This window comes from Vitis riparia, chromosome 11 (genome assembly GCF_004353265.1).
Source record: "Vitis riparia cultivar Riparia Gloire de Montpellier isolate 1030 chromosome 11, EGFV_Vit.rip_1.0, whole genome shotgun sequence".
NCBI classification, from domain to species: domain Eukaryota; kingdom Viridiplantae; phylum Streptophyta; class Magnoliopsida; order Vitales; family Vitaceae; genus Vitis; species Vitis riparia.
In genome coordinates this window covers 17,504,684-17,526,775 of record NC_048441.1, presented here as the reverse complement: position 1 = coordinate 17,526,775, position 22,092 = coordinate 17,504,684, and the positions used below count along the sequence as shown (strand labels likewise).

Here is a 22,092-nt window from a genome sequence, read left to right as displayed (position 1 = left end):
TGTAATAGGCAGAGCATTGCCAGCAACCAAACGGGCTACTATAGATGACTGAACAACTGTGCCACAAGAAGAACACATTCCAAGTTCATATAGGAGCAATTGCCCCCTTAGTAACTTGGCTTGTGCTAAGCAGCTCTCTCCAAAGTCAACCAAAATTTGTGAGTGCTCACCTTATTCTATGGTAAACAAACCATCTACCCATGATCACATCCAAGGATGGGTGAGCAAGAAAGCTCCCCCCTCCCTCTTCTTTGTTTATGGTCAACCAACTTGTCATTCTCCACACCCTTTTTTTTTTAAACATAATATGCTATGCTTAAAAGTTCGGTTGGACAGCCCAATTTGATAGAGCATTTGTGGCCATCAAGCAGTAATTAGCGAGCCTCTCTATCCCTAGCCTATGCCTCGATCACGCACTGCATCATCAGACAATCAGCACGGAGTAGGATCTATAGGCATTGACTTTGCTGTCTTTGTCGTTATTGGTTTGTTGGTTGACTTGCTCATCGGATGCGAAACTTGGGTGAATTCCTGCTTGAGTGTCTTTTGCTGTAGGAAGCTTAGTTCAGTGCGTGGATCGACTACTTAGCCTTGCCTAGCGCACCATTTGTTGTCAACTCTTAAGTTCGACTCGACCAATAATTATGTTGCATTCTATCTATTCCAAACATCTTTATTAAATCCGAATTTGTACTCAGTTTATCTAATATTTTTTGAATAAAATTTAGTTCATGAAATTCTTCCATCTATAATGTTTTGTATTTGAGATTCTTCCTTTGTCTCAAACAACTCGAATTACAAAATCACCAAGACCCAAAAAAAAAAAAAAAAAAAAAATCCTAAATTTGGACCCATTTGGATATGTATAGAAGCTATTATTACACACAAGATGTTTTTAAACTTTTCAAAACCAAATCCAGACCGTGCCTATAACAATCCTACTCCTAACTTTTGTTGCATCGTTCTCATAGAAGTAAACAGTGATGAATAACCCAAACATGATTGAGTTAGGAAGTGATGCCTCAAATGAATATATCCCAATTTTTCTCTAGATGTGATTACCATCACAGGCTTCAATCACAAGACAACAAACCAAGGAACTTGTTCAGAAATTAGACATATTCTGAATTGAGATGGAAAGATGGAAATAAAGGAGGCTGCATAAGATCAAAGCAATGATTTTATGCAGGTTCCATTTTCATCCACAAAGACCCCCACCACCCTTCAAGTTGCAAATTTTGCGATTAATCAAGAAGGGATTAATATTCTGAATCTGAATTTTATTACTTTCAGATAAATATTCCAATGCTAAGAAGGGATTTAGCTACACAAACATGGGCACCAGAAAGGCACTTAAGCCTTCAAGGAAATATTGTCTTTTCATATTACGTCTCAGCAATACAGATGTCCAAATATAGTGGACTAACTTTTGGCATGAACTTCATGTTTTTATACTAAGTACATGAACTTCATGAAAGCCAAAACAATAGAATCAAGGTTCAGAGTAGATAACAAATTCTTGGAACTGCAAGCTAAGCAATAACAGTAACAATCTACAGAACATTACCGTACAAATCTCAACATGCATTGCTGATCACTTTCTCAAATGCCTCATCATCTCTACCACTCTCCCCATTCAACAACTGGGATTGCGGTGCTTCCTCTTTCTTGTCTTCAATAATGTCTTTAGGGCTCAAAAAGCTTGGCTGATTGGTAGAAGACAGAAGCCTAGCCCACATTCTATCTGTTATCACGACTTTGTTCTGTCTTTCAATAATTCGCTGCAGACCAACCATCCAACAAGTAAAGCAGTTAGAGGTGGTAGTTTCCCTATTACTAGAATGTTGTACTATCTTATATAGCATTTCTTTTATTGTCCTGTTTGAAGGAAGGCGGGGGGATACATTTAAAAGGAATCAGAACTTTGAACTTTCTTCTGCCTAATGCTAACTTTGAAAAGTCATTAACAGTCCTACCCACCTTGATCCTTGTCCAACAAAAACAACCTTTATGTCAAGTTGTACACAGTTGCAGAAAAGGACACCACTAGTAATTGTCAAATAAAAACACCCAATTCTCTATTTGCTTTTTGATAAAGCAATCTCACATAACATTGTATTCAAAGAATTTTTTTGGTTACAAATGAACACAATTTAAGAATAAAATACGAGAGATCATGTGTGTGTCCCTGTAGGCATGTGTGTGACAGAGTGTGCGAAAAGGGTCCAAAGAAGAGGGAGTTTTTTTTGGTTACATATGAACACAATGTAAGAATAAAATACGAGAGATAACAATTCCCTTTTTCTTTTACCATGCTCATCCAAACCAATAAATTCTTTTTTAGTTATTCAACAAAACCAATAAATTTTTTTAATGAAAATGCTAACTCACATAGAAAGGTATATAAGAATGTCTGCCATTGACAGGCCCAACTGTAAACCCTGTGTACCCTGCCATTGCTCCATGAACAGCACTTTGAGCAAGAAGTGTGCAATAGACATTGTCAGATGCATTGCTTGGAACAGCACGGATCATATACGTAGGATCTGATAGACAAAAAATGCAGCACTTGGTTAGACCAGCCATTGCCCAGCTTCTATATATTAGAAAGAGAGTGCATACAAACCTATATATTTGAGAGTTATGCCCATCCTTTTACTTGTTGAGAAATGATCCTGCAAACAAAGAAATTAAACTGATGAATTTATCTAAATTCCATGAGTTGCAAGTCTTGTGATTGTAGCATAAAAATTTCACTTATTAACTTGCTCCAATAACAAGGAAAAGAAAAAAAAGAACCATAACTTTTTGCAATATATGGCTTGTAATGGAAGCAGTAATCTTCCCATCCTAGTTCCCCAAACAAACAGTGTAGTCTTTCATGGACTACCTTACTGCTCCATGGAAGGAATTTCTTTTCAAGTCAGAAGCTTTCAGTAAGATATTGAATAAAAAGCCAAAATGACAACAAACATATATTAAATTATGTGGAAAATTGTTAAGTTCAATTACATTTTCAAAAGCTCAAGATAAGTAAGCTTGAAAATGCATGTGCACAAAAGCAGACAGATAAATGTAATGCACCAACAAACCAATCATATAAATGTAGATGATTTTATATATATGGTACAACTTTGGTCAGAATCCCTACCCTGATTTTCTGCGATATCCACAGCCCAACATCTTGGAGAAGCTTGTTTCCTGAAGCATCCTGCCTGTCTGCATAGCTCATGCTCTCAGAAAGAAGTTCCTGACCAGCACCTTCAGCCATTACAATAACCATGTGCCCATTTTCTTTGAGTCGCTTTTCTATGTATTCAAAAAGTCCACCTGGCCCTTCAAGATAAAAGGGTGATTCTGGAATCAAGCAACAGTCCACATCTCGGCTGGCCAGGGTAGCATGCATTGCAATAAACCCTGCACCACAAATCCAATTTAGATTGTAGAGAGAGCAATGCAAACTTAGAACAGAAACATAAATAGGAGAAAGAAAATGGACAGCTCTGTCAGTGACAAGACAATCAAGTCCAAAAGAAAAACCATAATGATTGGTTGTAAGGAATTAACTGGATTAACCATATATAAATTGGTAAGAGCTATCAACTTTTAGATATTTACTTCTTACTTGTTCTTATAGAGGTGGGAATTCTTAGCATGACTTGTGAAAACAACTCAAAAAATGGCATGAAGTAGGTTTTGCTTTGATCATATTTTTATTGCAAACATGTCAAGCCACTAAACCTATTTATTGAACAGCATATGTTTGTGTTAGGGGTTCCACCCATTCAACCTATTTAATTATCATATCATGTTAGCATGGTTATATTTTGACCTATATATGACAAAAATTTGGTTATCTTATCATTTTGATGAGATTATGGCACACATCACATAAGCACTGCTTAATTCATATAGTTGTGCAATTGTTAGTATAATTTACATTTATTTTATTATATTCTTTTAATAAATCATTTGTCAAAACAAGTTAAATTACAATTTTATGAAAATTTAAAGCATTAAACAGGTTAAAAGATTTATTGTTGTATTAAATGGATTATTATCATGTTGGGTGTAATGTCAACCTAAACATGACTCAAACCAACTCGAGACTTTTTAGTGAAAGGGTTACATGGGTGGTCATATCATGCCATTATATAGTAAATGGATCCTATCCATGTCAAAAAAATTTGATACAACATTAAGTGAGTTGTATCCTGGTTGAGTAATTTCCTAACACAGCACAACATAATTGTCGCTCCTAATTTTCTTAGATACAGCCTCTTGGATGCTTGAGAGTGTTTCTATGCACAAATGAAAAACTAAAAGAAAAATTACTTGACAGTGCTCATAATAGATAACATTAATTATACTAAAAATGATATATGTCACACTGATTGTTAATCATATAAAGAGTAAATCACATCATGACAGAACAACTGGCATAATCTATTTTGCCATCCATAGAGCTTTAACTCTATAGCTATTTAGATTGTGTTCAAGCAATTTCTAGCATTTCCGAGAATATTAATTGGTGTAGTGAAAAAGAATTTGCTAAGTGACTCCAAGAAGTGGGGAGTTTAGCTGAATACTTGATCCTAACTCCTACGCAAGCTCCTCCATGCATTCTCAGAATAGAAGAGCTGTTGACATGAAGACTGCCTTAAAAGAAGTGAGGCAGATGAACATATGGACAATAAAGACATGAAACTTACCGCTGTAGCGACCCATTAACTTGACAACACCGATACCATTCTCGATACTTTCAGATTCAACATGTGCTGCATTAATAGCACGTTGGGCCTCCTCAACAGCAGTGTCAAAGCCAAAGGACTTGTCAATAACCTGTACCAGCAATAGTCGGAGGTAAAAATCAACTAAAAAGAGAATTGGTCAATAAAAAATAGGAAAAAAATTGTTTTTGAATTTATATCTATGCAATAAATCAGGTGTAATATCCAACCGGTCCTATAATCAGCAATTAAGGAAACAAAGAGATGTACCGGAATGTCATTATCAATTGTTTTGGGAATTCCAGCAACTGCAACTTTTAGACCACGCCTTTGAATTTCCTGCACAATTAACAATCAGTTCAATAGGGTTCAGCTACAGCATATCATTTTAGCCCAAAAATAGCCTAGGAAATGTCATAAACAGCAGGATTTCTGAGAACAGAGAAAAAGGAACTGGTAAATTTATATGCAGCATTTCTCAAACTATGACTTACGATATTCCAGTTTTACAAATAAAATTACCTCAAAAATCACAGATGCCCCTTTTTGAGTTCCATCACCTCCAATTATGTAAACCTGAGATCAACAAAGCTATAAATCTAACGTCCATGCATTGAAGAGGTGTGCCCAGGTGTCGCAAATACACAAAACTCTGAAAGTGTGACTCAGATAACTTGGACAAGAAATAGTATTGTCTACAGACCTGATTGATTCCACGATCCTGAATACTGTCAACTATCTTTGAGGTATCATGGCCACCTCGTGATGTCCCAAGTATGGTTCCCCCACGTTTATGAATATCATTCACAACCTTTGGTGTTAAAGAAGTTGTATTTCGAGAATAGAAACCCCTGTATCCTCCCTACAGATCCATCAGTGTCATCAGGTTGTAGATACACCAAATTAAGCATTAGAAAATCAGTTGATCTATAATTATTTCTTGCTTGTATTAGCAGTTTCAGTATTGCATGGACACCTGAATTTCAGAACAAATCACCTTATGTAAAAGAAGAATTGAATGGACTGCAATAGAAAAATGGAAATGCTACATAATGATACTGAGATGGAAATTGTAACAACTCACAGATATCCCCAGGACTCTGTTTACACCATACATGTAGTTCAAGCCACATACTATTTCCCTAATCACTGTGTTGAGGCCAGGGCATAAACCACCACATGTCACAATACATGCATGAACTTCATCAGACTCAAAATACACCTGGAAAAAAACCCAAAAGAATATGTTAAGAGAAAACCTATTGTCTTTTATCATTTCAAATTCCATGAATATAACAAACAAAGACTTACCTTTTGACGGGGTCCAGCACGTCGAAAATGTGTCCCTCTTGGACTACTCTTGTGAACAACAATCTACAAAAGAGGACAAAAGAGGGGGAAACATAAAAGTAAAAATGATTTTCATTATCAATCATGTATAAAATGGTCCCCATATACCCTGCTATATCCAATCCATTGAGATGTGGGAACCAACTTAATTGGGTGAAGTTAGCTATTCAAACCATTTGTTTGCTATCACCTCTCTAAGGCAGTTGATGGCAGCATATATGCCTAAGCAGACAAACTTGAAACCATTTCTAGTATTAAGGAAGTTTTTTTCTCAATTGAGATTTATATATGCCATTGATGATTTCTTTTTCAGATAACAAGGAGATATTGTGGGAAGACAGAACATAAAATAGAAGAAATTCATGAAAAATGCTAACCTTTTGGGCAACAGAGTCATCATCATTGACAAAATACTGCCTGGAAAAACCCAACATTACTTTGATGAATAATAAATTCTAATCAATATTAATCAGAAGCATATGTTACAGCACTTAACTGCACTGAAACAAAAATATGCTACAAGGGTTAGAGAACCCAAATCAACTTACTTAACAACTGAGTATGCAGGATTATCTTGCAAAGGATTGTGATAGGTCTGCCATAGAAAAAGAACAGAGACACGTCAGACACGGCCTATTTCCCATAAGGTAGCATTAACAAAGAAGTACATCAAATTATGGTTTTAGCATCCAAACAGTGAATTAAGCAAACAAAGAAACAATTTCAATACTGTAAAATGGGTTTTGATTTGTGGTTGGTATTTAAGCCCCCAATCAAAATTCATTATTTTAATGGATGTTCTAGTATAGATTTGGTTATTGGTTGAATTCACTGGTTCATATGAGACTCCTACATCCATGTATTTTCAATAACCAGGAATAGATGTTGCACGAGATTTAAGGACTCCATCAGATTCCAGAACATCTAGAAAGGAGTCAACCCTAACTACCATCTTCGTGAAAGTGTGTATTGCAACCACCTGCAGAAGTCAGGCCTACAAGCATCTCACACCTATGGCAGCTGCACATGTCTTTGCCAGCAAGGGACTTCAATTACTTTTAGGCATTTTACTTACCAAAAACTTGCAAATATTTCTGGGAAGACAACCTGCTAAAAAAAATAGAAACATTCTAGATCTTAACTTTGAACTCCTGCATTTCCCAATTGATAGAAACAGCTAATAGCTAAATAAAATATGAGATCTACATCCAAAACCCAAATGGAACGTTGATCATTTCTGAAACTTGAATAAGTACTTGCAGAAATATGTACAAACATCATATAAACTAATTAATATTGAAATCAACTGTGCATTGGATAGGAAACATGGGTAAAGCAACTGGGCTACTTAAACAAACCTTGTCTATACAATTCCGTTCTGTTTAGTTGCTGAGAAACCAGAGGAAAATAAAAAGAAAAAGAAAATTCATATTCCCCTATTTTGGGCTTCGAAGAAGGCGTAAAAGCCATCTCAAGCAAAGCAACATCAGGACACACTTGAACTCTATCAAAGCTGACAAATTTAAAATCAGTTTAAAAAGAGCAAAACAAAATTTTCAAGTGAAGAAAGGTTGTCAGCTTTGGATGGTTACGGTTATCCTAGGACAAGATCAAAACTGAACAAAAACTAATTAAAGCAGAAACTTCATGTTCCGTTGGTTGCAGAGAAAAAACTGGAAAAGAATCAAAAGTTGAAAACTGATCAGAGCCTCCGGTAAGCTGATCACAATTCTACCGCTTGGCCTACTTGAGTCTAGTTTCTCCGAAAATCGGAAAACAAAGACAATTCAAAATCTCATTTCCTCTTCCTTTCCGCCGCTTTCTCAGCAGCAAAAATAGAGGCACAACTCAATAAAAAATAAAAAATAAAAAATAAAAAAGCGAAAGGGATCAAATTCATACCGGAAGATCAGGAATATAATCGGCCAAATGAGGAACATCCTCGAGCACGTATCCAGCATCGCCGGTGACGATCTTCGGCTGAGCATTACCGAAAGTTCCCATCGGAGCTCGCGACGATCCGACCTTGGGATTAGAAATAGACGCGAAACCGTTGCGCAGATTCAAAGTCAAAGATTTGGAATTAGAGGAATCAAAGGAGCGTGAATTAATAGCAGAAACTGAAGAACAACAATGAATGGAGTCCATGCAAAAAAATCAGACAATCAAAGGACGGCTTTGAAGCAGCTGAAGACGACTCAGCCATATTTATAGGAGGCGACGCTGATGTCGATTTTGACCAACCAAATTTGAAACGCAGACCTCTTTTCAGGTTCGGTTCGGGTACATGTTTCCGAAACAACAGGCCGAAACTTCGCTTACGCTTCGGGCCTTTGTTATAGCGAGAGTTCACGGACAGCCGGAAGCCAGTGGAAAAAAGGTATATTCCCGATTCTCTCTCATTATCTAGGAAAAATAAATTGGGTTGTGTAAAAGCGTAAATTACTGTATTTAGAAAGTTATTAAATTTATTTTTTAAAGGAAAAAATCTTTTCCTTTCTATTTGTGTCTTGCGTCTTCAATGCATTCAAAATTATTTCACTTTCTTTACTCGATCCCCTTACATTAAAATTGTCGATGATTTTTTATTTCATATTTTGTGTCATGTGTTGTTTTTTGATGCCAAAAAGGTTGTATCATGCTTTCAATTTTTTTTTTTATCATTTAATTATTGAAATTCATTTATAAGTATTTAATTATGGTTGTTGGATCAATATATTAAATAATTTTATTTGAATTGAATTGAATTCTTTATATGTTTGATTGTTTCATCTTAGTATGATTTCACAATTATTTGCATTAATTATTTTATTTCACACATTTTAAAACATGATTATCTTATTTTTAAAATTTTTATAATGAATTATAAATAATGTAATAAAAAGACTGTAAAGGATTTGTTTGGTAACTGTATTTGAAAATAATTATGAAAAATGGTTTTTGAAATCAGTTTTTAAAAATTGTTTTATAATTTTTATATAACAAAAATTTATTTAAAAACTTAAAATATTTTTAATATGTTTTTAATATTTTTAAATAATAATTTTTAAAAACTATTTTTTAAAAATATCTTTTAATATTAGTAATATTTTTATTACAATATTTAAAAAAAAAAATCACTTTTTTGAAAATAATTTTCAATTATAAAAAAACACTTCCATTTTAACATATGTTTAAATCACGGTCAAACCTCCTAGAAGAATACATCATTTTAAAAATATATATATAAAAAATGACAAAAATCAATAACGCAACTTGGATATGAAACATTTATTTTATTATTTTATTTATTTAGACCCTTGTAACGTGGAGTGGTTATAATTGGCGGCGTAAACTTGGGGGACAAGTCTTTTTCCACAATCGAAAGTGAAAATAGTATAGAGGTTTGAAATTTCGGTCAGCAAAAAGAAAAGCAGGGGAACAGACTTTTCTCATTTTTCTCGAATCTCTTCATAAAAACATGACCATCTGCGGGAGTCGAAATAAATGGGAGACAAAACCGGACTCCAAAACTCTGCGTCCGTCCCTGGTTTTCTTGGCATTCAGGGATGCCCAATAAAACAATGGCTTCAAACCAGGGAGTGAAAAAACAGTCGACTGCCACCTACATTGAAAAAGCGACTATAAAAAAAAAGTAACATGGACCCGCCGATGGGATCCACGTCCAGACCAAATTCAAAACTCGTTAGTGGTCCCCTCTGTCTGATAAAAATATTTTCATTATGCTCATCCTACGTTTAAATCTGTTAACCCCATGCCCCTTCCGCTATGTATTTTATCATTTAGTCAGGCGTGGAAGATGATGTGATACATACGTACAAGTGTTGTTAAGGTCGTATTCAAGGGCATGGGGCATGTGTGAGACTGGGTGGCGCTGGTTGACTCCACGTGTTGGGCGACCCACTTTCCAGCGCGGCCGCCTTGTTGGAGAGTTTGGTGATGGGGTCGCGGGGGTTACGTGACGGGCCAAATGAGAAGAAAAAAAGTAACAATGTTCATGGACGGTGGGAGGATGGAGGGTCTGGAATTTTGTGGATGCGGCGCTTTCAATTAATGGTCATCAGTCTCGCGTCTTCTGGAAGCCTTCCACATCTTTCTGGGATCCTACCAATATAGTCTTCTGTTTTCGAGTAAATAAATGAAACCCATATTTTCTAGGCAGTTTCTTTCCTCAGGTTTAAACTTTTTCCTCTCTCTCTCTCTTACCTTTCATATCATGTGTTTATGCATAAGCACGTATGGGAACCACACCCGGGCATGCGCTGATCTTGATGTGCTCCTCGCTCCATGTTGCAGCGAAACTGACACAGTGTTACTATTATAATTATTATCATATTTTATGGTATGCAGCTGATGAAAGTGATTAAAGAAACAAATTCAATAATCATTTAGTTGAGGATAAGAAATTGTTTTCTGGGGTTGACATCTCTAGGATTCCCCACACTGGTGTCACAGCTTTAAAGCATCCAAATTTATTGGCTATAATCTATCGAGCCATCATTTTCACACACTGAACCAATTTCTTTTTCAATGGTGGTCAGCTTGTGCAGGGACGTTCTTGTTTTGATCACTAGATTCTTACCCCCTATAGCGCCTAATTCTGAACAATGGAGCAGGGGGTTCTCTGTAGAAACTACTCTGGGAGATCCCATTGAATGATTTTGGGATTGTGCACTTGAAGGAAGGGGAAAGTAGGCCTGTTGTTACATGCTTATTAATTTGAGTCTTTGGGGAGCATGTTCATAATTACTTAAGATCAGAATCCAAAAAGCAAAAGCAACATAAATGTTCATGAGGCCATTAGCTAGCCCCTTCTGATGGCAGGGAAACCTGTGACTAAATTTTTTCGGGCTCGTTGTAGTACAAGTATGACAGTTTTCTGTCAAGTTTTGAAGTCATCTGATGAGCAATGAATCCATTGTAACGATTGTCGTATTTCGAAATACAGATGTCGATGACCTTTCTGGACATGTGGTCTTCTTTATAGAATGGCTGGCTTACAAATTCATCTAGAGGCATCCACTGAAGAAGCAGAATAATGCCAGCACAATCAGTTGAGAGAAAACAGAGAGGAAGACAAAACTGATCAGTCTGTAAAATCAAAGCCTTCAATTACCTTAGCAGCTTGAATCTCCTTCTCATCTATTGTGATTTCAAAGGTCAGAGGCTTAAGCATGCAGACAAAGAGCAAGTCTGATTGCTCGAATGCCACGAGGTGGGCATGTCTATTAGGTTGCACCAAAGAAAGACAAAGATAAGTAAGTTATAGCCAAATCTAATATTAATTTGATAATGCCCCGGATTGTTTTCTTCATGGAAAGATGTATAATTTATTTTCTTTGATTTTCAGAAACTATTTTCAGGAAAATGGCCAGTGCTCACCTGAAAGCAACCATTTCCAAGAAAATTGTGTCAATCTGCAAAGAAAAAGAAGAGAGAAGGGCATCTCATAAGAAATCAAACACTAACAATAAAGTTAATAGTAACAGCAACAACAGCACGGGGAGATTAATATGTTCTTACTCCAGTTTCTTCTTTAACTTCTCTTACAGCTCCAGAGAATATTTCTTCAGACTGACATGAACCAAAAGTAAGAATCCTTCATTATTCCTATCAAGGAGATGCAGAACAGCAGAGGAAATATTAATCATTAAGAACCGAAAATGAGTACCTTGTTAATATAACCAGTAGGTAACTTCCACACCCCAGAGCAGCTACATGGACATTTTTCTTTCACCACAAGGACCTAAATACACTCAAATTGTAATGTGGAGCTCTAAAATTGTAGAAAGCCGCAGGGAAAAAGATTTAGGACCATAAATATGAGTACCTCTCTTTTATGGTTTATCACGAATCCTCCTATGCCAATTTGATGTGAAGGGCTAGCTGGGAGCAAGCAGGGCTCATTAGGAAGCCAGTATGTTAACATGACATACCCGGGTTCAGCATGATGGAAGTTGAAGCCCTCCTAGAACCCAAGAACCCGAGAGTTAAAGCAATTTTTCTTTTAGGCTAGTGAATAGATGAATGCCAGAAGATCGTATCAGCAAAGTGATTCATAATATGCCATTGAAGTTACATTCAAATGAAGTAGGTAACCATTACCTGAATTGCTATTGGAACGAGGTCAGCTTGCTCTAGCAGAATCTTGAGCCATATTCCCCTTTTCCCCTGCATTGTCAATTAAATCAGTTATCAATTTTCAGAAGCTTGTCTCTACTTTATAAAAACTTAGTAGTTAGTATGATTTGCTGATTTGTGTGTTTATTGCAGATTAGGTATTGCTTGGTCTCGTGCCTTTAACTCCCAGTTGGACATAGAAGCCCGAAGGGCAGATGCAAAAGCATTTGCACTTGAGGGTAAGTTCTCTGGGTTGATAACAACCCCGTCGTACTCATCCTCCCATGCATCAAGAAATTCGACGGGAACGCTTGGTGATGATATATGGGGAGATAAAACTTGTATCCCTTTTCTCCTGAGCACATAGCCACCTCTTAGAGATGGAATGGAGGAGGAATTCAGCTCAGAACTATTAACTTCTAAAGGAAGTGTCTTCCTCCAGAGACCTGTGGATAACAGAATGAGAGTTTATTCACAGTTGTCTATTGCTTTCATAAAAAGAGAAGTAAACAAAGGGACTAGGACAAAATGATCCTACCCCTTGACAACCCCTGGAAACTGCAACTCTCTCTCCACGAAACTCTAGGCTTCTCTGAATAACTCTGGCAATATATACCCGAGAAATGCCAGCCCTTCACTGCTGCATCCATGGCCACTGTTCAAGGAAATTATGATGGATCGGAATTCTCATTGCTTATGCTATTAATATTGCTCATGAGGGACGCTCATGGGCCTGCAGAAGGAAAGGTGTGAATATTACAGAGAATAGCATCCTGAAAGACAAGTAGGATGAAAGGGATGTCAGTTCAAATTTTAGCTAATGATAACAAAGCTTGCTAATGTCTAATACTGATAGTTAAAGCACTGACACTAATCATCTCACACTCTTTTATATAGACAAACTTAAAAGTTATGATAAATCGCTCTGAATGAATGGGTGCAACTAGTCCTTCCACTACTACTGTCAGTATACTCATCCATATTCGTGTACAGAAGGGATGGGAATATGCTCCCCATTTCAGCAATTTTTAGACTTTATGCTTAATCTATTTCAAACCCGTACTTTGTTAGGAACATTAACATTTTGGACCCCAACATTCTACTTTTTGAAAACAGAGGATTATAGCTTATCATCCACTTGCTTCATATATGGAAGTGATCTTATTCTTCTGTCGCTGGACCATTCTCCCCACTTGTATGCTGGTCTCAGCAGTAGAAGCATCTGGGGTAATCTTGTCTTTGTTTTTAGTTCAAATTTGGGGGAATTGGTAAGCTTAGCTGACTCTATGCTTGGAGAATATATAGAGAGATTTCATGATATTCCAATTAACGAAAGGAATGCCGAATCATTTGAACAAGAAGAAATGTTCTATTCCGTACTCTTGCATTAGCCACAAGGTGCTTACGTTACTACTCCAAATGGATGCCTGGAATGGGATTAGATGATCTATGGAATCCAAGACACAAAGAACATGAGGTGCTCATCTATGGAATTGTGACTCGGCATTTATGCCATGTGTGAGCATATTGCAAGAAACGCTTCGACATGCCTGCTTGAATTGATAAAGAATATTTTTGGTTAAAATTCTAGAACCCACCTAGGCCAAGGCCATTCAATCAATCTTAACATGCTCACTTCAGTTTTTTTTTTTTCTTACTACTTCTTTTTTAGTAAACCTAATTATTTTTTTATATAAATAAATTATAATGATACACTTCCGTACAGTTATTATGTTAGAATCATTATATTTCTTTTTAGCACTGAGGGTAAATTAGTCATTTTTTATTTCAAATTAACCTTTTTCTTTTATATTTCTTTTGATTGTAATTTAAACTATATTTGTGTTACAACTATTTTTTTGAACCGATCATAATAAGGAATCCTAAACTTTCTTTTCCCCTTTTTTGTATATGATTCTTTTGAATCTCACATGGTATCAAAGCAAGATTGATTTTAATGAACCTTTTAATTCAAGATCTCATTGAAGAGGGTTTAATCACATACACAACTTTTGCCTTGAATTTTTTTTTCATTGTGTTTCATCATAGAATTTCACCGTGAGTGTGTCAATTTCTTCTTCTAATGGTAACCCATTGTTAGACCCTACTTCATATCGTACTATTGTTGGTAGCTTGGTCTATCTCACTATTACATGTCTGGGCATTGCTTATGTTGTTTATATTATTTGTCAATTTGTTGTCTCTTCTACTGTACTTTATTAGGCTACTGGTTTTGTATTATGAAAGTATTTTCAAGACACTCTATTTCAAAGTCTATTACTTCTATCCACTTCTTTTTTGGAGATGCATGCATATTCTAATGTTGATTGGGTCAATGATCTAAAAGATCGCAAGTCTATCACAAAATTTTGTATATTTTTTGGGGGAATTCTCTTATTTCTTAGAAAAGCAAAAAATAAACTATTATTTATTGATCTTTTACAAAAGCTAAGTATTGTATTACAACATCTACCACTAATAAGATAATTTGGTTACACTAGTTACTTGTTGAGACGAGAGTTTTTCTTTCTTATGATAACAGGTTGTATACAACTCCATTTTTTATAAAAGAACTAAGCATATTGAGATTGATTGTCAACTCACTCGTTATCACTTTCAACATAATACTTTTACTTTGTTTTTTGTTTTTTTTTCCCCATAGATTGCATATTTGTTTAGCAAGTCATATATGCTTTTGTTTTTTCAGCTTTTGGTCGACAATCTCTTGATGCTTTTTGTAGATGCATTATGAGTTTATGAGGATGTTAGAGTTATTTATTCTTCATATTAAAATTATTGTATTTTTTCAAGAGCAAGGTAAATTAGTCATTCTATCTTTTATTTCAAATTAATCATTTTTTTTTTATTTCTTTTCTTTATAAATCTATTTAAACTCTATTTGTACTATACCTATTTTTCAAGTAATTATAATAAGAAAACCTAGAATTGTTTTTCTCTTTTTAAATTATTTGAAAAATATATTTTAAAAAAAACATAATGTATAAATTTTTTTTATTTTGAAAAAATATCGTCATACTACTTTCAAACTTATCTAAAAATTGAAATAAAAATATTTCAAAACATGTGAACATTTTCAGTGATACAAACTTTGGGTTGCATGGCCGTATAACCATTCTAGTAAAAGAATATCACATCATATGGTTGGGTCAAGCTCAGAAGGTGCCACGAGTCACCAAGTTGGACGGCTGAGATCCTATCTTCCCAAACATCAAACGGCTCACACTGATTGCTGATGAAAACTGCTGAAATTTGACACGTGTTCGGGTTTCATTCCCAAAGGACGCAGCCATCGTTCTCTTTCGTAGTTGATCTCCAAGTCTCCCACAACCTCGGCCCAGTGGATTCTTTCTAGGGTTTCACAGTGTTCGATCGACATGTACAGAACCGCAGCTTCGCGTGTTAGGGCACTCAAGGTCAGCACCATTTTGAATCTTCCCTCTTTGATTTTTGATATCGTAACTACAATCTGTCTAGTTTTTAGATCTGATCGTAGTTCAGTGGTGATTTTTTGGGTGATTGATATGTTATTGGATGTGGCTCTGTTTGGCTGTTGGGAAAATGTAGGAAAAGAAAATGAAATTTACGGATATTGATGATTTTTCTTCTTTCTTCTTTTATTATTATTTTTAAATAATATCCTCCACCAACTGAGGTTGATGAAATTATTTGGCTTGGCCGAATTGAAATCTTCATACAATAGAGAACATAGGTGTCAACAACTGGGCATTTTCTTTTCTTTTCTCTAGAGTTGGATGAAGGAATTTCTTTGGTCGTCTGGAATTTGAACCTATAATTCGAATTCGCTGTTTGGTTGATTTTTGCACCGAGTGACTTGAGGAACCCAAATCCACAAAAGAACTGTTCTACAATTAAAAAAAGGAAAAATTGTGTTCCAGTGTGTTTTAACTGTAGGTGAAATATGGTCTCGGGCAACCAGGCAACCAAATGTCGCTGGATTAGATGGTTTGGGTGCCTTCTGCATCAACCCAAGAATTTAGACTTACTTGGAATGCTAGAAGATTGGTTTTTGTGGCTATTTGGATTGTGTAACAATCTCAAAAGGGATAATTAAAGAACTGATAGCCATTTCATGGTGTGCCATTGTGGTGTCTTGGTTATGTTGCGCTCTTATCTTCTCTTTTAAGCTGTAATTCAGTAGCACAGAATTATATGCATGTTTTACGGTTAGTCTGACATAGTGTGGATGTGTCATGCCCCGGTATCAAAAATGGGATTAGGGCCGTGCAGGCAGTAGGGCCCTTATCAGATTTGCAAGTTCAAGTGCTGTTGCCACAAGCTCGTCATCTTCTGGAGGTTTATTTAGCTGGCTGATCGGAGACAAGTCCAAGACACTGCCTCCTCTTGACTTCCCGCTTCCCAATGTTGCTCTCCCACCTGCACTGCCTGACTATGTTGAGCCCAGTAAGGTTAAGATAACAACTATTTCCAATGGTGTCAAAATAGCCTCAGAAACATCAGCTGTAAGTGTGGCTACCTTTATAAAATCAATGCTTCTCTGTTATTCCTACTTGTGAAGGATATTAAGTTTATGTTGTACTGACAAACCTGCTGTTGATTGGCTTTCTGGAGCAGAATCCTGCTGCCTCAATAGGGTTATATGTTGACTGTGGATCAATATATGAGACACCAATCTCATTTGGAGCCACACACCTTCTTGAGCGTATGGCCTTCAAGAGCACAATAAACAGGAGCTACCTACGCGTTATACGAGAAGTGGAGGCAATTGGTGGCAATGTGACAGCGTCAGCCTCTCGGGAACAGATGGGGTACACCTTTGATGCTCTCAAAACTTATGTTCCTGAAATGGTAGAGCTTCTTATTGATTCTGTGAGGAACCCCGCATTCCTTGACTGGGAGGTCAGTGAACAGGTAAGATATCACCATGATTGTCGACTATCAGTTTTCATGCTTGCAGATGCTTGTATTGAAGCTGCATTCTGCCTTCTGTAGCTTGAAAAGGTGAAAGCTGAGATTGGAGAAGCTTCCAACAATCCTCAAGGCTTGCTTTTGGAGGCGCTTCACTCAGCTGGATATTCTGGGGCTTTGGCAAATCCTCTTTTAGCTCCAGAATCTGCAATAAACAGATTAGACAGTACAATTTTGGAGGAGTTTGTTGCTGTAAGTTGTAAAGAATGTATTAGACCAATTTGTTTTGCAAACCATATTACTTTACAGTGTCCATTTTTCTGGATCTTTTGTGTTCTTAAGCGGTGGATTGGCTTGGGCATTTCAGTTAAATTATACTGCTCCTCGGATGGTACTTGCGGCTTCTGGGGTTGAACATGAGGAACTGTTATCTGTTGCAGAACCACTTCTCTCTGACCTACCCAGTGTTCCTCGTCCTGAGGAACCTAAATCTGTGTATGTTGGAGGTGATTATCGCTGTCAAGCTGACTCAGGGGTGTGTATAATAAATGTTCTGTTTAAAAATATTCTTTGTTCAATGTGCATTACCAATTAATAACTTTTATTTCTTTCTTATATGCCAGAAAACACATTTTGCTCTGGCCTTTGAAGTTCCCGGTGGTTGGCATAAGGAGAAGGAAGCAATGACTTTGACAGTTCTTCAGGTATTGGATTTTTATTTCAGGTTCCTATGGTGAATCAATGTGCTTGAAATAATTTCTTGTTCTTTCTAGCATTATTTACAAAATGTGGTTAGAATTGCATTCTTTCCAGGTCCCTTAGCTTTCAAATATGTCACTCCTGTTCTTATTTGGTGCCAAGTTAGGAAGTAATAATAAGTCCCACTTTCTGCAGATGCTAATGGGAGGAGGTGGATCTTTCTCTGCTGGTGGTCCTGGAAAAGGGATGTACTCACGACTATGTAAGTTTCTCAGATACACACGTGTGCATTCAGAGTTTTAAGTTGAGGTTGAGATACATGCAACACATTTTGCATACTTGTGCATTCAGTATTGCATATGTACATAAGTTATTAGTTAAAACATACAGTACACAGTATGTATATCACATGCTTATCATACAACGATATCACTGGCATCAATTCTCTTTTCTACTCATTCTCATTTTGTATTTTAAGTTATTACTGGTTTTATGACTTTGACATTTGAATACTTTAACCAATGACAAGCAGATCTTCGTGTCTTGAACACATATCCACAAATTCAGTCATTCTCTGCATTCAACAGTATCTACAATAATACCGGCTTATTTGGAATTCAAGCTACCACTGTAAGCCAGCTCTTTGAACTTCCAGTTATTGGGATAGATATGAAAATATTTATCTTATACACCCAAAATGTAATTTCTGATGTATGTTTCCTATAATTTCATGTGATCACATTCTTTATCTGTATGAGTTGCCTAACTTTTCCTGCACATGCTCTCTAGTTGTCATATTAATTTTTTTGGCATTTTCATTTTTTTGGCATTGTTAATATAATTATTATTGATGCATTCTATTGAAGTGACTTATCAATTCCTTCAACTAGTTTTATGTTGATTTTTTTGTCTAGTTGATCATGTTGTATGCTGTTTCTAGTATTTGCACGAATTTCAGTTTTTCATTTTTATCCTTTGCATTGCTGGTAGAAATGCCGTTGATATTTGATGCGGTACATGAAAGTGAAAGAGAAATGATGGGATTCTATGAATCACCCCAGAAACCTTAAACTTCATACCTAGGTTCAGCTTGCATCACATAAACAAGAAAACATTGAAAGCTGGCAAGTTTTGTGTTTTTCATTCATTGATTTTTTAGAAGATACACTAATCAGCATTACTTGGAACTAATCACAGTAATAATAAAGCTAGGAAATCAACTTTACTTGAACTAATAAATAAAATAAAGGACTTTTGAAAATGTAAACCGTTAATTACTTTGAAACCCTTTGTCTAGGCTCATAAAAAAAATTCTGGGCTGGAATCCACATTGAATTATATGAAATTACAACTGAAAAGGGTGTATCGTTGGAGAAGATTGTCATGATACATTTGCTACCTTTTGTACTACAATGATGCCATAATAATTCTTCCCAACAACCCCTCAACAGCCAACCTGTACACCTTTTTTTTCTTCTATGCATGGAAAAAAATTCACTTGGCATGGCTGGTCTTTAGGTATAGGACAGTAATTACTTTAGACAATGGAATAAATGTGCATGTATTTGGTAACTTATTTTTTTGGTGAGTCTTGTATTTTTATAACCTCTCTTAACTGATATTTCTCATGTTTTTGGATTCAGGGCTCTGATTTTGTATCAAAAGCCATTGATATAGCAGCTAAAGAACTGGTTGCAGTTGCAACACCTGGACAAGGTTTGCTGCAAAAGCTGGTATTTTTTCTTGATGGCAACTTGCTTAAACGGATTTTACTGACATTATTTGCTCATTCCCCCCTCTTCTCTCCTCTTCCATTTCTTTCTGGCTGAAAGTTGACCAAGTACAGCTAGATCGTGCCAAACAGACCACGAAGACTGCTGTTCTGATGAACTTGGAATCTAGAGTAACCATTTTCTTGAAATTCGTCCCTTTTTTTATTTTTTTTGAATTTGAAACATTGTTTAGGGCTGCATTTTTTTGCAACTGGTATCATTTTCGTATGAGCTCATGATGAAGGTTTATCTTGCAGATGGTTGCATCAGAAGATATAGGTAGACAAATCTTGACATATGGAGAGAGGTATGGTCTGAGTGGTTGGTTTTCTTCAGTGTCTTTTGAACTAAACTTACCCTAACAGTAAGGGACGAGGCTCTCATCCTTTGTTTTCTTATGCTTCTATTGAGAGACCAATCATGCATTTACCCTTATACTTTTACATATGAACCAAATTAGTGTTTTGGATGTTGAATTAATGCATGCTTATTTTGTACTAGGAGAAAGAATTGTGAACTAATGATGAGTATCTTTAACCAAGCGGCATGTTCTGCCCTTAATGCCTTTGCAGATCCATACTTAAACAATTCACTTTCATAGTAAAAAACAAGCATGTCTTTAATTAGCATTCAGGGCCACTGTAATTTTGGTTTCATATGTTACAACTGAAAGGCTACCTACCTATATTCAAACATAGTTGGAATACAAATAGATGCAGAAACAAACAAATACAGTTTGCTTCTTCTCCTGGAGGGTTCCAAACAACCACTCTTATTTTTAGCGGTCTATCTGAAGGTTCTATAATAGCTGAACTTTACAATTCAGTAATAGTGGAAAAGTGCTGAGGGGCCAGCCAATTTGACCTTATTATAACCGAATTAATGAATTCCCATTACTTGAAGAAAAAGATAACTGAACTTGTGAACCCCACATAGAGGTCCAAACCCTGATCAGGTCTTTGGTTCTCCATAATTTAATGTGGGTTCCACATTCATTGGTCCCTGCAACATGAAGTTAATTATGTTCTTGACAACATCAGCTTCTTTCAAACTGTCAGTCATTCAATAAATCCATTCTCAATGAGTGGTGAGATTCAAGTGGACATATGACTGGGGGTTCTGCTGTCCTTTAAAAGGCCTCTCAAACTCTGTCCCGTTCTTGATCAGCATTGTACAGAATCAGTTGATTTCCATTGTAGCCTTTGCTAAATGAACCACCTAGTTTGGATACCTTTTTGCATTCTTGCTGGTGCATTGGCATTCCCAGTATTCTAGAATGTACTTCTTAATATTAATTGAAACTAATGTCACTTTAGGAAACCTGTGGATCATTTCTTGAAGGCTGTGGATGAGGTTACTTTGAAGGATATTGCTTCCATCACCCAGAAGCTTCTTTCTTCCCCTCTCACAATGGCATCGTACGGAGATGGTAACTTTTCTATTTCCTAGAAACCCTTAACTGTTTTATGTTTCATTAGCATGTTGTGGTGACCTTTTCTCCTCTTAATCGTTGCATTTGTTTCCCAGTTATTTTTGTACCAAGCTACGAAAATGTAAGCAGCAAGTTCCAATCAAAGTGACATCACTTATATATGCCAGAAGCTGGGTAGTGGCACCTGTTTATTGTCCTTAATTTGTTGGACACATGCTTTTGTTGGATGTATGCTTATCGTCAAGCTCTCTTACAGCCGACACCTGTTGAGAATAAGAAAGTAATTTTAAACATTCTCCATCTTAATAAAATAATTTGGTGATCCTGGGCAAGCTACATTTTGATGCACAGCTCTTGTTCTGACCCTTTGTATTTGTTGCTGGCAGAGTTTCAGGGTCTTTGACAGATACGGTTTCGTTTCTATGTTTGATGTAATTGTCAATTTCATTTGTCACTGAAATTTTGCATTTCTTCTCTTTTTTTCCCCGTTTGGTTTTGCCTTTATGTGAATCAGAGTCTCAAGCCTCATTGATTGTTTTTTTTTTTTTCCATCTATTCATTAGCACGTTCCTAAACAACCACATCAAAACTCCCCACATTTTGCTACTGGGTTCAAATTTGTTTCATTCGATGATGGGCTGCCTGTTATTTCTTCTTATGAATTAATGCCATTCCTCATGCAGTGACCCGAAAGGCAAGTTTGCAGATTTTGACTTGTGCTCATGATTAGATATGAGAATGTTAGCTAAGTGCGGATGATAACCACTATGATTAGCAGTGGACCAAAGGGAGAAAAAATCTCACTACAATCCTCGAAAACTTGGAAAGATACAGTGGGATATTATGGGCTGGCTGGTCCCGAGGCATTCAACTAACTTACATATCATACCGACATTTGGGAAACATGCCTGAGCTGCAATGATGGTATTCTCAACATTTTTCTCAATTGAAGCTCAAAAAATGCATGGTGAATGAATCAAAGGGGACCATCTTTATCAATTCCCTGGGAGTTGACAACCTTATTTGTTCTGATTGAAAAAGGATGGTGGAGTAAAATAGAAGGAACAGCCAATATTAGATG

General features: G+C 36.3%; 3 protein-coding genes across 3 annotated transcripts; 1 reads left to right on the top strand and 2 right to left on the bottom strand.

Annotated features, from left to right (window-relative positions):
* Positions 1–1,319: 1,319 nt before the first annotated feature.
* On the bottom strand, positions 1,320–8,435 carry LOC117925246 (ATP-dependent 6-phosphofructokinase 3-like). Its single transcript, XM_034844202.1, has 13 exons — positions 7,983–8,435; positions 6,629–6,675; positions 6,458–6,497; positions 6,042–6,104; positions 5,815–5,952; positions 5,434–5,592; positions 5,253–5,306; positions 5,001–5,069; positions 4,713–4,842; positions 3,152–3,417; positions 2,627–2,675; positions 2,392–2,546; positions 1,320–1,781 (listed from the first exon to the last, which is right to left on the bottom strand). The coding sequence occupies exons 1-13, from the start codon at positions 8,226–8,228 to the stop codon at positions 1,578–1,580; spliced, it is 1,620 nt and encodes a 539-aa protein (XP_034700093.1). The 5' UTR covers positions 8,229–8,435; the 3' UTR covers positions 1,320–1,577.
* Positions 8,436–10,806: 2,371 nt separating this feature from the next.
* LOC117925553 (nudix hydrolase 8-like) lies at positions 10,807–12,908 on the bottom strand. The gene is made up of 9 exons (XM_034844591.1): positions 12,739–12,908; positions 12,378–12,646; positions 12,186–12,251; positions 11,911–12,048; positions 11,752–11,826; positions 11,604–11,654; positions 11,463–11,497; positions 11,197–11,305; positions 10,807–11,102 (listed from the first exon to the last, which is right to left on the bottom strand). The coding sequence occupies exons 1-9, from the start codon at positions 12,848–12,850 to the stop codon at positions 10,917–10,919; spliced, it is 1,041 nt and encodes a 346-aa protein (XP_034700482.1). The 5' UTR covers positions 12,851–12,908; the 3' UTR covers positions 10,807–10,916.
* Positions 12,909–15,484: 2,576 nt separating this feature from the next.
* LOC117925424 (mitochondrial-processing peptidase subunit alpha-like) lies at positions 15,485–21,586 on the top strand. The gene is made up of 13 exons (XM_034844427.1): positions 15,485–15,634; positions 16,460–16,702; positions 16,815–17,111; positions 17,193–17,360; positions 17,476–17,643; positions 17,732–17,812; positions 18,003–18,069; positions 18,340–18,437; positions 19,451–19,523; positions 19,640–19,710; positions 19,837–19,886; positions 20,896–21,008; positions 21,107–21,586. The coding sequence occupies exons 1-13, from the start codon at positions 15,596–15,598 to the stop codon at positions 21,157–21,159; spliced, it is 1,521 nt and encodes a 506-aa protein (XP_034700318.1). The 5' UTR covers positions 15,485–15,595; the 3' UTR covers positions 21,160–21,586.
* Positions 21,587–22,092: the final 506 nt, after the last annotated feature.